This window comes from Coregonus lavaretus (genome assembly GCF_964263955.1).
Source record: "Coregonus lavaretus genome assembly, chromosome: 20".
Lineage (NCBI taxonomy): Eukaryota > Metazoa > Chordata > Actinopteri > Salmoniformes > Salmonidae > Coregonus > Coregonus lavaretus.
Window position 1 is genome coordinate 7525646 of NC_140007.1, and position 17880 is coordinate 7543525.

The 17880-nt window shown below is 47.4% G+C and overlaps 1 protein-coding gene across 8 annotated transcripts in view; it reads right to left on the reverse strand.

Annotated features, from left to right (window-relative positions):
- The window catches only part of LOC311147653 (serine/threonine-protein kinase WNK2-like), a 101292-nt gene that overhangs the window by 19319 nt on the left and 64093 nt on the right, over positions 1-17880 (reverse strand). For 3 of the 8 annotated variants that reach the window (XM_084184389.1, XM_084184388.1, XM_084184387.1), the window contains exons 8-13: positions 7529-7808; positions 7177-7292; positions 5773-6759; positions 3178-4761; positions 2875-2913; positions 2140-2301 (exon numbers count right to left, since the gene is read on the reverse strand). In XM_084184389.1, coding sequence (XP_084040515.1) covers positions 2140-2301; positions 2875-2913; positions 3178-4761; positions 5773-6759; positions 7177-7292; positions 7529-7808 — 3168 coding nt within the window. Of the gene's footprint in view, positions 1-1248; positions 1768-2139; positions 2302-2874; positions 2914-3177; positions 4762-5772; positions 6760-7176; positions 7293-7528; positions 7809-17880 lie in introns of all 8 variants that reach the window. The other 5 variants (XM_084184386.1, XM_084184384.1, XM_084184385.1 and 2 more) reach the window with 4 other exon arrangements.

Sequence of the window (17880 nt, forward strand, 5' to 3'; positions counted from 1 at the left end):
GGTGAGAAGGCAACAACTGTTGGCGCAATTATTAGAAAATGGAAGAAGTTCAAGATGACGGTCAATCACCCTCGGTCTGGGGCTCCATGCAAGATCTCACCTCGTGGGGCATCAATGATCATGAGGAAGGTGAGGGATCAGCCCAGAACTACACGGCAGGACCTGGTCAATGACCTGAAGAGAGCTGGGACCACAGTCTCAAAGAAAACCATTAGTAACACACTACGGCGTCATGGATTAAAATCCTGCAGCGCACGCAAGGTCCCCCTGCTCAAGCCAGCGCATGTCCAGGCCCGTCTGAAGTTTGCCAATGACCATCTGGATGATCCAGAGGAGGAATGGGAGAAGGTCATGTGGTCTGATGAGACAAAATAGAGCTTTTTGGTCTAAACTCCACTCGCCGTGTTTGGAGGAAGAAGAAGGATGAGTACAACCCCAAGAACACCATCCCAACCGTGAAGCATGGAGGTGGAAACATCATTCTTTGGGGATGCTTTTCTGCAAAGGGGACAGGACGACTGCACCGTATTGTGGGGAGGATGGATGGGGCCATGTATCGCGAGATCTTGGCCAACAACCTCCTTCACTCAGTAAGAGCATTGAAGATGGGTCGTGGCTGGGTCTTCCAGCATGACAACGACCCAAAACACACAGCCAGGGCAACTAAGGAGTGGCTCCGTAAGAGGCATCTCAAGGTCCTGGAGTGGCCTAGCCAGTCTCCAGACCTGAACCCAATAGAAAATCTTTGGAGGGAGCTGAAAGTCCGTATTGCCCAGCGACAGCCCCGAAACCTGAAGGATCTGGAGAAGGTCTGTATGGAGGAGTGGGCCAAAATCCCTGCTGCAGTGTGTGCAAACCTGGTCAAGACCTACAGGAAACGTATGATCTCTGTAATTGCAAACAAAGGTTTCTGTACCAAATATTAAGTTCTGCTTTTCTGATGTATCAAATACTTATGTCATGCAATAAAATGCAAATGAATTACTTTAAAATCATACAATGTGATTTTCTGGATTTTTGTTTTAGATTCCGTCTTTTTACAGAAATTACAGACCTCTACATGCTTTGTAAGTAGGAAAACCTGCAAAATCGGCAGTGTATCAAATACTTGTTCTCCCCACTGTATATTATATTGGGGGAGGACTCCACAAACACACAGTTACATATTATCATGTCTATAAAAACACAAAAAGAATAGCTAGATACACAAAAACCTTTGTTCCATTCCAGTCCTCCTCCTATATTTACCTGTCTAAAGGGCTGAGAGCTGGACAGAGCAAGCTCAGGTGCAGCAGCAGGGTGTGAGTATTTGGGGTGTATGACGTGTTGAAAAGGTAGGGGTACAACAGCAGGGTTTGAGTGCATGTGGTGTGTATTCTGCGGTTGTGTGTTCTGTTGTCCAGGCAGTGAGGCAAGGTGTGAGTGAACAGGGTGTGTGAGAGTGGGGAGCTGTATGTGTGTCATAACACTCTGTTGCAGAGCAGCGGGGTACATCTGCTGCTGCTGTGGCAGTGTGGGTGCTGTCATGGCAAGCAGGGGTGTGGGTGAGGATATCGGGGGCACAGAGGTGGGGTGCGCCAGAGCATTCTCTATATGCAGGGGGGCGAGGGACGAGACAGAGGGGGGCAGAGTGGCAGGCTGGCCTGGGGAGAGGTAGAGAGGGGGCAGAGAGGAGGGGTAGGACTGGGAAACAGGGCAGGGGTGAGGGTAGGTGGCACATCCAGTCAGAGAGGTCACCACTTGGATGTTGGGATACGGTGAGGGAAACTGGGAGGAGGAGAAGAAAAGGATAAGAAAGCAATCAGAGACCAGGGTTTGGAGTATGGGACCTCCATACTGCAGACTGATCAGGCAAGCAAAAGGCAAATTGCAAGAAAATGGCATATTTCCAATACAGTGCACGACTTTTGACAAAAGCAGTGTACTCTATTGTGTATTTGATGCCATTAGAGACAAAGCAAGATATATCCCAACCTATACTCAACTAAGAACCAAAGTCCTTGATACCTTTTCGTGGCCAAACGCAATAAGCACATCTACCTACATCGAGTTGGCTACATATGGAACCAAAAAGAAAGAGACAGGGAATAAAGGACAATCCATCACAGGTAGCAGTAAAAGTGAGAGGGGAGGGGTTACCTGGGAAAGGTGTGTTAGTGGCAGAGAGGTGGAGATCTGCAGTGGCTGCAGCTGCTGAGGGATAGAGGCCTGAGCCAATAGCTGCTGAGGAGGCGATGCCTGGGAAGGTAGACTAGATGATGATTGGTGGCGCTGGGAAAGGCTTTGACCAGCAGGAAGATTCTACAGACAGCACAAGCGAGGGAGTGTAAGAAAAATAGAGCAAGAGAGAAAGAGAGGGAGAGAGAGAGAGGGGAGAAATTAAGTGGGATGAGGCTAGGTCTCCAGTTACATCTCTCAATTGGACATCTGCTTTTCCTGCTATTGACCCAAATCAGAAATCAGGCTCACATTTCCCATCCAGTCTGTGTGCCAGGAGTCAGACAGCATCTGCTACTGTTACTGCTGCACACTCCACAGACACAAAACAGGCCCGAGGGACTGAGAAGCAGGCGGATGCAGCGGATAAAACCACTATTATTGTTTTCATTATAAATTAGTTTCCAATTTCTCTCCATTTGGCCACGCTCAGAGGAAACTCCTGTTTATTAGGCTACTAGTAGTTTGGTGATTCACCTAACGTAGAATACACTCACACAGCTGGTCCTCATCCCAGGAGCACCAAAACAAACCAACAACAGCATTGTCATAAATAAACGTTGTTTATCTGACAGAGAACGTGTATTCATTTTCTCTCCCTCTGACAGTTTATTTAGCTCATTTAGACAGTGTGTATTGAGAGGAAGGGAGATCTACCTGGTTCAGGAAAGCTGCGTTGTAGAGATAGGGTTGGTACTATGAAGAATGAAAACACAGGGTCAGAGAACTGAAACTCAGAGAACTGAAACTTGACTCAAAAGGGGAACACTGTCCTAATGTACAGTCACTCTCCACCAGGTTCGATGGGAATGGCACTCCTTTTTAGGTCAGCCGAGCAAGGCACTTCACAGATGATCTCATCTACAAAGTTCTGCAACTGAGCATCAACAGATCCTCGATGTTAAAGGGTTAGAAGTGCACAGCGTCAACCTCAGTTTGACTCCTATACTCTAAACTCACCTGCTGGCCTGGTGGTAGTGTGGCTGCCTGGGCCTGGCTGTGCTGTGCAGTAGGAGCGGCAGTCCCAGTCTGTTGTTGCACTATAGGGGCCACTGGGTAGGTCTGAGGGGATGCAGCCTGCTGTGGAGCCGGAGCAGATGGATAGGCCTGACCCATCACACTGGGTTTCGTGTAGCCTTGTACCGGTGCAGCCTGTTGTTGTATGTGTGGGACTGTGGGTGAGTAGCTCTGTGAAGCAGCGTTCATTTGCCCCATCAGGGGTGCAGCGTTGGGGTAACTCTTGAGGGTTGAACCTTGCTGCACAGTATGGGCAGGTAACTGATAGCTCTGGATGACTGGAGCCTGTTGGACAGTGGGCTGGGCCATTGGCTGGCTGTGTTTGGGTAGGGGGACCTGCACAGTTTGCTGGTTGTGCTGCTGAATGGGGGCCTGCACAGGCTGTTGGCTGTGTTGTGCAGAGGGCTGGGGCATTGGCTGGCTATGTTGCTGTTGAATGGGGACCGGCACAGGCTGTTGGCTGTGTTGTGCAGAGGGCTGGGGCATTGGCTGGCTATGTTGCTGTTGAATGGGGACTGGCACAGGCTGTTGGCTGTGTTGTGCAGAGGGCTGGGGCATTGGCTGGCTATGTTGCTGTTGAATGGGGACCGGCACAGGCTGTTGGCTGTGTTGTGCAGAGGGCTGGGGCATTGGCTGGCTATGTTGCTGTTGAATGGGGTCTGGCACAGTCTGTTGGCTGTGATGCATGGGACTAGACTGGACTGGCCGCAGACTGGGAGGCATGGCTGTGGCTGGGAGGCTGTGTGACGCTGGGCAAGGCTGGACTGGGGGAAGCACAGCAGCAGCTAGAGGCTGTGTTGCTACACTGGGGGCCTGAGTAGGGAGACTGGGTATAGGTACGGTGTGGACCACAGTTGGGGCTACAGATGCATAGCTCTGTGGGGGAGCGGTATGTTGCAGATGCTCCACTGGAGCTGGGTAGCTCTGTGCAGCTGGTTGTGAGGGTATTGTTGCAGCTGCTATGCTAGCTGCCAATACAGTCTGTTGGACAGGCATGGCTACTGCTGCTGAGAAGCTTGCTGCTGTTGGGGTCTGTTGCAGAATTGGAGCTGGGTAGCTTGCAGCAGTTTGAATCATCTGTTGCTGAGTTGGGGCAACGTAGCTCTGTCGAGTTGGTGTCTGTTGGATTGGCATAGCTGCTGCAGGGTAGCTTGCTGCGGTGTGTGGCTGTTGTAGGGGCATGGCAGTTGCTGAAAAGCTTGCTGCAGGCTGTTGAAGTGGTACATTTGCAGTTGAATGACTTACTGCTGTTGCCGTCTGCTGCAGAGTTGGAGCTGGATAGCTCTGTCCAGTATGATTATGCTGTAGAGGAACGTTTGATGCTGAGTAAGTTGCTGAAGCTGGGGTGTGTTGTAGAGCTACAGCTGAGTAGCCGGCTGCGGTAGGTGTCTGTTGGGAGGCCAGGGGAGCGGCGGGGTAGCTGTGGCCAGGCTGGAGGTACTGCAGGGGGGTGTGCAGGGCTGGGGCGGAGGCAGGCTGGCCCTGGAGAGACGACTGGTTCTGGAGCAACGCATGCACAGCACTGGGCTGAGAGGAGAGATGGAGACATGTTAGAGGACAGACAGCGATATTGTCACTTGGGGGGCGCTTTTAGGCCCTTGTTAAAAGTAAAAATATTCTGAATGAACACAAATATCTAAATCTACAAACTTGAACAATATAGCTAGACATCCTGTACAAGAGAAAAACCAACATGAGCCAAAATACTAAACCGACAAAAACAAAGGGTGACAATGATAATGAGTGGATGAAGGATTAAGATAAAGTTCCAAAAACACCCGAACAATGAGCAGGGTTGACAGAAGAGGCAGCAAGTGTGCACTAAAATAAGGAGGCAGAGGATGGGGAAGAGGGGACCTACAGACATCTTTCATTCCCTTCGTTTCCAGCAGCCATCTGTCCATTCACTGAGGATGTTCCATAGGCAGGGAGATAGGAGCGGGTGTAGAAAGACGGATTTTGCGTTTTGGCATTTGGTCAGTGAAGTAGAAACAGAAGACGTTGACATTAAAACAGGCTAGCTGAAGTTGGCAAAGGGTTAGAGAGTTAGTCAGACGGCAGAATCTATGGTCCTCCAGAGAACCAGCTTGTCCCAAAGCACACAAACAGAACCAGGGAGGGACCAAGGACTTCTATGGTAGTTTGAAGCTGAGCGGAAAAGAGAGAGCTGGGTCCAGTCCCATGGCTGCATTAAAACAGAGCGCCCTCTACAAGCCTAAAGAGGGAGTGAGGTCTAGAGCAATCATCAGCTCCATCCTGTGCAAAGTAGCGCCTTCTCTAAGCTGGGTGAGAGTTCGAGCTGAGGGTAGGAGTCTGGTAGCATCTCAATAGTCTAAAGCACATTCCTCTCATCTGCTTTACCCCATCTGCACTGACATCAAGGAACTGGACAGGTGAAAGCAAAATCATTGTTGGTATCCACAATACTTTCACCTATAATTTGTTGTCAGTTCAGTGCAGATGAAGGAAAGGAGACCTGGAGAGAAAGACACTTTAGACCATTGAGAGATGCAGCCCTGGTCTCCCTGTGGGACCTACCACTCCCGGAGGCCCGGTGGCTTGGTGCTCCCCAGCACAGTAGCTGGCCCTGCGGTCCTGTGTGGGCCTGGCCAGAGGGGGTGCTGTGTGGTCACCACTGAAGCTGCCTCTCTGGGGTAACTTCAGACTCCCATCCCCATAGCTCCGTACAGGCTGCTGGGCTGCAGGCAGGTGGAGGAGGGAGGCTTGGTCCTGGTTGGATGGGGTGGTTTTACGGCTGATGATGTTCATCAGGTTTTTTTGTAGTAAGGAGAGGTCAGAGAAGTCACTTCCTGTTTGACTTTGACCTTTCACCCCTCCTGACCCTGCGGTTGTCGTTATCCCACTGGAGAAGTGGTGGTGCCGGTGGGGGCAAGCACAGGGGTGTGGTGGAAAGGGAAAGGCAGTGTGCTTCTTGTGCCCCCCCTCTCGTGACTTCAGCAGCAGCAGAGAGAGGCAGGCCTGGCACAGGTGGTTTCTGGGCGCGCCTTGGTGATGATGATGGTGGTGTTGAAGGGCAGAGTTTAGGCTCTGCAGGGTGCTGAGGTCCGAGTGCCTCCGCCCTCCTGCTGCCTCCACTGACTTCAACTTGCTCCCAATGGTGGCTTCCAACGTCGGAGATTCTATAGAAGAGTCACTATGACGTCGGGCCTCAGAGTGTGTGGGGGATGGGGGGGCCAGGAGGATGGGGGCAGGAAATGCACTCAGGGAAGGGAAGCCGTCCTCGGCCTCGGAGCGGAACTCAGAGGGGCTGCTCTCTGACTGGTCGTCTGGTGATGTGGGGGCGGGACTGGAAGCTCTCTGTTGGCTGCAGGACCAAGAGGTCATAGGTTGCAGGAGCATATGAAGAGGGATGTCGTTATTGCCCCTCAGAGTGTCAATGACCGAGGCACTCCCTCTCCGTGTCCCTGCCCCGACTCGGAGCTCCGGCCCCAGGGCTGCTTTCCACCCCTCGCCCCTTTCACAGGACCGGGGACGTGCCAGGCGTGCTGAAGCCAAACACTGACGCTGAGCCCATACAGGGACCCACAGGCAAAACACATGTTACTCAAAAGGCACACAACCAAAACACACATGCACAACAAAAACATATGACAATGAGGTGGGATAGAGATGAATTGGAGGATTCTGAGTAAATGAGATAAAAGGTGTGTGTGTGCGCATTAAATCAGTATACGTTGCGCATAAACATACATGTGCCAATGTTAGCAGATGAGTAAATTGGTACGGATTTATGGATAAAGGCAAATAACCATGTGTGTGAGCATATGTAACATACATGTGCATGTAATGCGTATCTCTATGTAAATGAAGATGTATGTGCACGTGTCCAATATGCGTGTGGAGTGCATGTATGTTAATGACACTCTGCACAGTTCACGTGTCTTGAGTGTACATGTGTGTGTGTATGTGAGTGGTACAGACCCGCTGCGTTGCCATGGTGATGGGCTCCACTTGTGACTGGTAGAGGACATTGTGCTGGCTGCTGTGGGAGTCAGAGTACACAGTGGAGCCCAGGCCGCTGTCAAAGGTACTGTCTGCTACAGAGACAAACAGAGATGGAGGTTAGTCTTTACCCACACAGGCGACTAGAACAAAGTAACAGAGAGCAAAGTACAAACCACCATAATACAAACACTACTGTCAAAGATCAATTCAACTGCATGACACAGAGAGACCACTGTATCAAATGTGTGACAGGGAGGAGGTGTACGTCTTATGGGGTTTTAGACATTGCGTGTCATTCCACATGATGTGCGTGTCAGTGGTGTCTCACATGTGACAGAGGTGGCGCTGGCCGGAAGGTTACATAGCCTGGCATGCTGGTCTTCCTCTGGCTCCTTGGGCTCAAGCAGAGGGGGCTGTCCTGCCTGCGTAGCCCCAGCAGAGGTCCCCTGGGCTAGGGTGGCCTGGGCCCTGAGTCCTGACTCTCCCTGGTCCACTGGGGGTCGGGCCGACACAGTCCTCTCCCGCCTCCATTTAATCAGCGCTACGCGGTCCCGGATCGACTTCCCTACGATCTTAGCATCACTCTCATGGAAGAACCCTGATTCCACCTGTCGGGGAGAGGAGGAGTGTGGGAAGAGGAGTATTTTTAGAGTCAATGTGTTAGAGGAAGAGAGAAAACAGGAGAGAGACAGGAAGAGGGAGGGAGAGATAATCCTTTTTGAGGAGGGGAAACAGAGGAGTGGAGGAATATTCCCTCTACCAGCAGCTGGGTTCAGAGAGAATAGTCCGCCTCTGTCTGGGACAACAACACTGGAGACAGGATACAGGACAGGTGGATTTAGACCATGGGAAGAGATAAATCAGAAATAATGATGTTTAGATTTTTTTTAGGTTTGGAGTTAAAGGCCTCATTAATAGGCATTAAGGCCTTAACCTTCCATGGAATGTTTCAACATGGTTTCTGTTTTAGCACAGACTGACAAATGTATTTATTTCTTGGAGTATGAGTCCCATATCTTTAACTACAATGTTTAACTACTGATTCTCAGTAACCCTAAGCACTGCAGCCTGACCCATTCCCAACAGAAATGATCACTCTGGAAGGGATGAGCGAGCCAAGCCTGCAGGTTCGTAGAGTCAACCCCGCAGGGTACACACACTTACAAATGGTTGATAGACTGCTGAATAATGTATTTATGTCCATCTCTGATAAGCTACCCAGGAAAGGGCAAACAATTAATATAAATAGCCTTAGAAATAAGGTTAATGAAATCAATAACTTGCTAACATCAGATAGCGTTCATATATTAGCAATTTCTGAGACCCACTTAGATAATTCCTTTGGTGATACAGCAGTAGCAATACAAGGATATAACAACTACAGAAGAGACAGGAATGCCTATGGGGAGGTGTGTGCGAGTGAGTGAATGAGTGAGGGAAAGAGAGAGTGATCGACACACACAAAACATCTCATTCCAAAATCATGGGCATTAATATGGAGTTGGTCCCCCCTTTGCTGCAACGAGAGCCTCCACTCTTCTGAGAAGGCTTTCCACTAGATGTTGGAACATTGCTGCGGGGACTTGCTTCCATTCAGCCACAAGAGCATTAGTGAGGTCGGGAGATTAGGCCTGGCTAGCAGTCGGCGTTTAAATTAATCTGAAAGGTGTTCGATGGGGTTGAGGTCAGGGCTCTGTGCAGGCCAGTCAAGTTCTTGAACACCGATTTCAACAAACAATTTCTGTATGGACCTCGCTTTGTGCACGGGGGCATTGTGACGCTGAAACAGGAAAGGGCCTTCCCCAAACTGTTGCCACAAAGTTGGAAGCATTGTATGCTGTAGCGTTAAGAATTCCCTTCACTGGAGCTAAGGCGCCTGGCCCGAATCCATGAAAAACAGCCCCAGACCATTATTAATCATCCACCAAACTTTACAGTTGGCACTCTGCATTCGGGCAGGTAGCGTTCTCCTGGCATCCGCCAAACCCAGATTTGTCCGTTGGACTGCTAGATGGTGAAGCATGATTCATCACTCCAGAGAACGCATTCCCACTGCTCCAGAGTCCAATGGCGGCGAGCTTTACACCACTCCAGCTGACGCTTGGCATTGCACATGGTGATCTTAGTCTTGTGTGCGGCTGCTCGGCCATGGAAACAAAAAGTTATTGTGCTGACGTTGCACCCAGAGGCAGTTTGGAACTAGATACTGAGTGTTGCAACCGAGGACAGACATTTTACACGCTACGAGTTTTAGCAATCCCGTTATGTGAGCTTGTGTAGGCTACCACTTCGCGGATGTGCCGTTGTTGCTCCTAGAAGTTTCCACTTCACAATAATAGCACTTGCTATTTGACGAACTGACTTGTTGGAAAGGTGGCATCCTATGACGGTGCCAGCTCTTCAGTATGGGCCATTATACTGCCAATGTTTGTCTATGGAGATTGCATGGCTGTGGGCTCGATTTTATACATCTGTCAGCAACGGGTGTGGCTGAAATAGCTGAATCCACTCATTTGAAGTGGTGTCCACATACGTGTGTGTGTGATATACAGTTGAAGTCGGAAGTTTACATACACCTTAGCCAAATACATTTAAACTCAGTTTTTTTTTACAATTCCTGACATTTAATCCTAGTAAGAATTCCCTGTTTTAGGTCAATTATTAGGATCACCACTTTATTTTAAGAATGTGAAATGTCAGAATAATAGTAGAGAGAATGATTTATTTCAGCTTGTATTTCTTTAATCACATTCCCAGTGGGTCAGAAGTTTACATACACTCAATTAGTATTTTGTAGCATTTCCTTTAACCTCTTCATCCCGAGGTTCCCCATATCCGGGGTACTCCTCCCGCAATCTTAAACAATGACGTAGTACGGTTTTTAAACATGTGTGAATACCTGAATGTTATACACTACTGGAACGAGAAGCGTCTCAACTGTGAATCTAGCTAAACTGTTGCTTCCAAAATGAAATAATATTCAGACTCCAAGCAAATATAGAAGCATATAGCAAAACCAGTACTGTATTTTGAAACCGTGCATGCCCGTATATTCGTAGACAGATAACTTATTTTTCTCAACCTATCTACACAAACGATACACCTTTCGAAAGCTGCTACCTCACATATTCCAACAGTGATAGCCGTGTTCCTCTATGACCAACACTCACTAAACTATTAATCAAAGAAAGTCTATAACAAACTTCCATTTTTTTTACCACAACAACAAACTGCGTCTTACCTTTGTTGTTTTTGTTACCAAAAGTAGTGTCTGATCAAAGAAAACCACTTGAAAAGGTACTTTAGTGTCTCTCTCTCATTCCGAGTCGATTTCAATGAGTTTACATTGTTTTACATGGCCAAGAATGTGTTTGAAGATGAAGTCAGTAGTTTGTTTCAATCACAACAGGCACTGTTTTGTCGCCATCTTCTGGATATATAATGCAATCCCAGTGGCTTGCAATTGTGCTAATCTAATTCTACTGATCCAGAACTTTCGATAGAGGGGTCACATGTCAAAATCGACCAACTGGTTGTTGAAATATCCATGTGCGCACCTCATTGTATCACATTAGTTGACTTGCTGCATTACGCACGGTTACGCAGAGCACACAACAGCACTTGAATTTTGGAGGGAAAACACAAAGTTTATAAAATATGTCAGGCTCTAGTAAGAAATATACAGTTACAGAGGCGTTATTAATTGTAACAGATGAAAGTTGGACTCCATGTATCCCCATTGACTCTGAATCGGACGATGAGGACCTGCGTAGACCGGACGAGCCAGACCCCAACGACGAGAACGAAGGTTATCGTGTCCAGGGCCCTACTCAAGCATCAGAAGAGTATGTAATCCCATTGTTTTTTATTACTTCTAATACTACTATTACTAATTTATTGTATATATTCTAAAATATCTATTTGAGTAACTGAAGCTCAACGTAAATGACCAAGATGGCGTAGTAGTGCGATCACCAATTATCGGCCAGTCTGCACAACGTGCTATCAACCCAGAGCATATCGGACTTTCTGCCGGAATCACTGAATCACTGGACCTTAACACCGGACCATCGCAACTAGCTAGCTGCAACTGAATGGCTGTTGTTGGCTAATCCCCACTTCCCGACGTACCAGTTAGCCTTGAGCTAGCCTTGAGCCAGGCCCATCTCCCGGCTACCTACCTCTCTGTCAACCGGGCGGGACCTCCTAGTGTCGACACGGAGCCCCGCCGATCCATCACGAATGGTCTGCCGACGTAATCATCTGATGTGGTTTCAGCAGGCTTCCCGTTGCGACGACCACGAAGATCCATCTGCTAGCCCCGGCCCGCTAGCACGCGCAATCAACAGCCGTGTCTCCTGCTCGCCTGTGCTTTAGCAGCCTACGATCTGCTCCAGGACTGACTTACTTAGTGCTGTTCAACGGACCTTATGATCACTCAGCTACACAGCTAATGCCTGCTGGACTGTTCCTTTACACGGTACCCCATCCTGTTTATCTGATTAGCCTCAGCCCAAACTTTCGTTGCCGTTACCAGTTGTTGTCTTAGCCCTCTCGAATAACACCTGTGATTGCTTTATGCCTCTCTCCCATGTCAATATGCCTTGCCTATTGCTGTTCCAGTTAGTTCTTATTATACCATTTCACTGTAGAGCCCCAAGTTCAGCTGAACCAGCCTCAGAGAGCTCCTTTGTCCCACCCCCCATACACGCAGAGACCAGCTCAATCGGTACCTCCAGTGATGCTATCTCTTTCATAGTTACCCAATGCTTAGGTGTACCTCCACTGTACTCATATCCTTTCATATCCTTGTCTGTACATAATGCCCTTAATCTATTCTACAACGGCCGGAAATCTGCCCCTTTTCTCTGTACCCAACGCACTAGAAGACCAGTTCTTAAAGCCTTTAGCCGTATCCTTATTCTATTCCTCCTCTGTTCCTCTGGTGATGTAGAGGTTAACCCAGGCCCTGTAGCCCCCAGTATCACTCCTACCCCCCAGGCGCTATCATTTGTTGACTTCTGTAACCGTAAAAGCCTTGGTTTCTTGCATGTTAACATCAGAAGTCTCCTCCCCAAGTTTGAATTATTCACTGCGTTAGCACACTCTGCCAACCCTGATGTTCTAGCAGTGTCTGAATCTTGACTTAGGAAGGCCACCAAAAATTCGGAACTTTCCATTCCGAACGAAAACATTTTCCATCTAGATAGAACTGCCAAAGGGGGCGTAGTTGCAATCTACTGCAGAGCTCTATCATACTATCCAGGTCTGTGCCCAAACAGTTTGAGCTTCTACTTCTAAAAATCCACCTTTCCAGAAATAAGTCTCTCACTGTTGCTGCTTGCTACAGACCTCCCCTCAGTCCCCAGTTGTGCCCTGGACACCATATGTGATCACTGCTTAGTGATCTAAACTGGGATATGCTTAACACCCCGGCCGTCCTATAATCTAAACTAGATGCCCTCAATCTCACACAAATTATCAAGGAACCTACCAGGTACAACCATAAATTCGTAAACATGGGCACCCTCATAGATATAATCCTGACTAATTTACCCTCTAAATACACCTCTGCTGTCTTCAACCAGGATCTCAGCGATCACTGCCTCATTGCCTGCGTCCGTAATGGGTCCGCGGTCAAACGACCACCCCTCATCACTGTCAAACGCTCCCTTAAACACTTCAGCGAGCAGGCCTTTCTAATTGACCTGGCCCGGGTATCCTGGATGGATATTGACCTCATTCCGTCAGTAGACGATGCCTGGATGTTCTTCAAAAGTGCTTTCCTTGCCATCTTAAATAAGCAAGCCCCATTCAAAAAATTCAGAACTAAGAGCAGATATAGCCCCTGGTTCACCCAAGACTTGACTGCCCTTGACCAGCACAAAAACATCCTGTGGCGTACTGCATTAGCATCGAACAGCCCCCGCGATATGCAACTTTTCAGGGAAGTCAGGAACCAATATACACAATCAGCTAGGAAAGCAAAGGCTAGCTTTTTTTTCCCGGTAGCACTAACTCCAAAAGGTTTTGGGACACTAAAGTCCATGGAGAATAAGAGCACCTCCTCCCAGCTACCCACTGAACTGAGGCTAGGAAACACTGTCACCACCGATAAATCTACGATAATCGAGAATTTCAATAAGCATTTTGCTACGGCTGGCCATGCTTTCCACCTGGCTAACCCTACCCCAGCCACCAGCTCTGCACCCTCCGCTGTAACTTTCCCAGGCTGAGCTGGTCATGGGTGCACCTCAGCCAAGCTCAAGGTCCTAAATGATATAATAACCACGATCGATAAAAGACAGTACTGTGCAGCCGTCTTCATCGACCTGGCCAAGGCTTTTGACTCTGTCAATCACCGCATTCTTATTGGCAGACTAAATAGCCTTGGTTTCTCAAATGACTGCCTCGCCTGGTTCACCAACTACTTCTCAGATAGAGTTCAATGTGTCAAATCGGAGGGCCTGTTGTCTGGACCTCTGGCCGTCTCTATGGGGGTGCCACAGGGTTCAATTCTCAGGCTGACTATTCGCTGTGTATATCAATGATGTCGCTCTTGCTGCTGGTGACTCTCAGATCCACCTCTATGAAGACGACACCATTTTGTATATATCTGGCCCTTCATTGGACACTGTGTTAACAAACCTCCAATCGAGCTTCAATGCCATACAACACTCCTTCCGTGGCCTCCAACTGCTCTTAAACGCTAGTAAAACTAAATGCATGCTCTTCAATCGAACGCTGCTTGTACCCGCCCGCCCGACTAGAATCACTACTCTCGGCGGGTCTGACTTAGAATATGTGGACAACTACAAATACCTAGGTGTCTGCTTAGACCGTACACTCTTCTTCCAGACTCACATTAAGCATCTCCAATCCAAAGTTAAATCTAGAATCGGCTTACTATTTCACAACAAAGCCTCCTTCACTCATGCTGCTAAACATTCCCCATATACTACCCACCATTGTGACCTGTATGCTTTCGTTGGCTGGCCCTCACTACATATTAGTCGCCAAACCCACTGGCTCCAGGTCATCTATAAATCACTTCTAGGCAAATCCCCGCCTTATCTTAGATCATTGGTCACCATAGAAACACCCATCCGTAGTATGCGTTCCAGCAGGTATATCTCACTGGTCATCCCCAAAGCCAACACCTCCTTTGGCCGCCATTCCTTCCAGTTCTCTGCTGCAAATGACTGGAACGAACTGCAAAAATCTCTGAAGCTGGAGACACTTATCTTCCTCACTAACTTAAAGCATCAGTTGTCAGAGCAGCTTACCGATCACTGCACCTGTACACAGCCCATCTGTAATTAGCCCACCCAACTGCCTCATCCCCATATTGTTATTTACATTGTTATTTATTTTGCTCATTTGCACCCCAGTATCTCTATTTGCAAATCATCTTCTGCACATCTATCACTCCAGTGTTAATACTAAATTGTAATGATTTTGCACTATGGCCTATTTATTGCCTTACCTCCATAACTTACTACATTTGCACACACTGTATATAGATTTTCTATTGTGTTATTGACTGTACGTTTTGTTTATTCCATATGTAACTCTGTGTTGTTGTTGTTTTTATCACACTGCTTTGCTTTATCTTGGCCAGGTCGCAGTTGTAAATGAGAACTTGTTCTCAACTGGCTTACCTGGTTAAATAAAAGTGAAATAAAAATAAAATACAAACGTAAGTTAGCGCTAGCTTAGCTTAGCTAGCTAGCTTAGCTAGTTTAGCTCGCTAGCTAGCTATCTAGTCCTGCAAGGATCACCATCGAGTCTGTGTTTATTGTATGATAAAACTTTTATTGGCTAAATAGAGGCCCACACGCAAGTTTACTTACAATAGATTGCTATGTGTATTATTTCTTGTCACTGAATTATCACTTTAGTCAACACGTATAGAGGTCTGGGAGAACATTGGAAACAACATCAAAACAGTCGTATTTTGAAGAATGTACACATATATATGTTTTTCTTCATCAATCTACTCGTAATACCCCATAATGAGAAAGCGAAAACAGGTTTTTAGACATTTTTGCAATTGTAAAAAAATGTATATAAAAAAAATACCTTATTTACATAAGTATTCAGACCCTTTGCTATGAAATTTCCGTAGAGCTCCGAGACAGGATTGTGTCGAGGCACAGATCTGGGGAAGGGTACAAAAACCTTTCTGCAGCATTGAAGGTCCCCAAGAACACAGTGGCCTCCATAATTCTTAAATGGAAGAAGTTTGGAACCACCAATACTCTTCCTAGAGCTGGCTGCCCAGCCAAACTGAGCAATCGTGGGAGGAGGGCCTTGGTCAGGGAGGTGACCCAGAACCTGATGGTCCCTCTGACAGAGCTCCAGAGTTCATCTGTGGAGATGAGAGCACCTTCCAGAAGGACAACCATCTCTGCAGCACTCCACCAATCAGGCCTTTATGGTAGAGTGGCCAGATGGAAGTCACTCCTCAGTAAAAGGCACATGACAGCCCGCTTGGAGTTTGCTAAAAGGCACCTAAAGGACTCTCAGACCATGAGAAACAAGATTCTCTGGTCTGATGAAACCAAGATTGAACTCTTTGGCCTGAATGCCAAGCGTCACGTCTGGAGGAAACCTGGCACCATCCCTACGGTGAAGCATGGTGGTGGCAGCATCATGCTGTGGGGATGTTTTTCAGCAGCAGGGACTGGGACACTTGTCAGGATCGAGGGAAAGATGAATGGAGCAAAGTACAGAGAGATCCTTGATGAAAACCTGCTCCAGAGCGCTCAGAACCTCAGACTTGGGCGAAGGTTCACCTTCCAACAGGACAACGACCCTAAGCACACAGCCAAGACAACGCAGGAGTGGCTTCGGGACAAGTCTCTGAATGTCCTTCAGTGGCCCAGCCAGAGCCTGGAATGAACCCGATCTAACATCTCTGGAGAGACCTGAAAATAGCTGCGAAGCGATGCTCCCCATCCAACCTGAAAGAGCTTGAGAGGATCTGCAGAGAAGAATGGGAGAAACTCCCCAAATACAGGTGTGCCAAGCTTGTAGCGTCATACCCAAGAAGGCTGTAATCGCTGCCAAAGGTGCTTCAACAAAGTACTGAGTAAAGGGTCTGAATAGTTATTTAAATGTGATATTTCAGTATATATATTATTTTTATTTGCAAACATTTCTGAAACCCTATTTTTGCTTTGTCACTATAGGGTATTGTGTATCGATTGATGAGGGGAAAAAAACAATTTAATCAATTTTAGAATAAGGCTGTAACTTAACAAAATGTGAAAAAAATCAAGGGGTCTGAATAATTTCCGAATGCATATATACATTCTGAGCCATATCAAGTGTTATTGAAGTGTTGTGGTTGCAGGTTCACCTCCATCATGTAAAGCCTATTATTTTAGTGTATTGCTATAGGTGTGTGTGATGTTAACAGAGAGGTCTATTTTCTGGGTGACCTGAACATTGACTGGTTAGCAACTAGCTGTCCTCTCAAGAGGAAGATGTGACTAATACCTGTAATATGACCCAGGTTATCACTCAACCAACTAGAGTGCATACCAATAATGTTGGATCTGTGACATCCACTTGTATTTATCACATCTTTACTAATTCTGCAGAGCTTTGCTCCAAAGCAATATCAGTTCCTATTGGCTGTAGTGACCATAACATTTTGGCAATAACAAGGACAGCCAAAGTGCCAAAGTAAAATTATTTATATGTGATCATACAAAATGTTCAGGACTCTTGTTGACGATTTAAAACATTTATGTTGGTCTGATGTGAATGAGGAAGTGAATCTAGATGCAGCGCTGGATGTATTTGTAAAAATATTCATTCCAATTGTTGACAAGCATGCACCTGTTAAACAACCTAAAACACAATGGAAAAATACACTATATATACAAAAGTATGTGGACACCACTTCAAATTAGTGGATTCGGCTATTTCAGCCACACCCATTGTTGACAGGTGTATAAAATCGAGCACACAGCCATGCAATCTCCATAGACAAACATTGGCAGTAGAATGGCCGTACTGAAGAGCTCAGTGACTTTCAACGTGGCAGCGTCATAGGATGCCACCTTTCCAACAAGTCAGTTCGTCAAATTTCTGCCCTGCTAGAGCTGCCCCGGTCAACAGTAAGTGCTATTATTGTTAAGTGGAAACGTCTAGGAGCAACAAACAGAACGGGACCGCAGAGTGCTGAAGTGCGCGTAAAAAAATTGTCTGTCCTCGGTTGCAACACTCACTACCGAGTTCCAAACTGCCTCTGGAAGCAACGTCAGCACAATAACTGTTCGTCGGGAGCTTCATGAAATAGATTTCCATGGCCGAGCAGCCGCACACAAGCCTAAGATCACCATGCGCAATGCCAAGCATCGGCTGGAGTGGTGTAAAGCTTGCCGCCATTGGACTCTGGAGCAGTGGAAATGAGCAGTGGGTTTGGCGGATGCCAGGAGAACACTACCTGCCCCAATGCATAGTGCCAACTGTAAAGTTTGGTGGAGGAGGAATAATTGTCTGGGGCTGTTTTTAATGGTTCGGGCTAGGCCCATTTGTTCCAGTGAAGGGAAATCTTAATGCTACAGCATACAATGCTTCCAACTTTTTGGCAACAGTTTGGGGAAGGCCTTTTCCTGTTTCAGCATGACAATACCCTTGGCAAAAAGCAAGGTCCAGACAGAAATG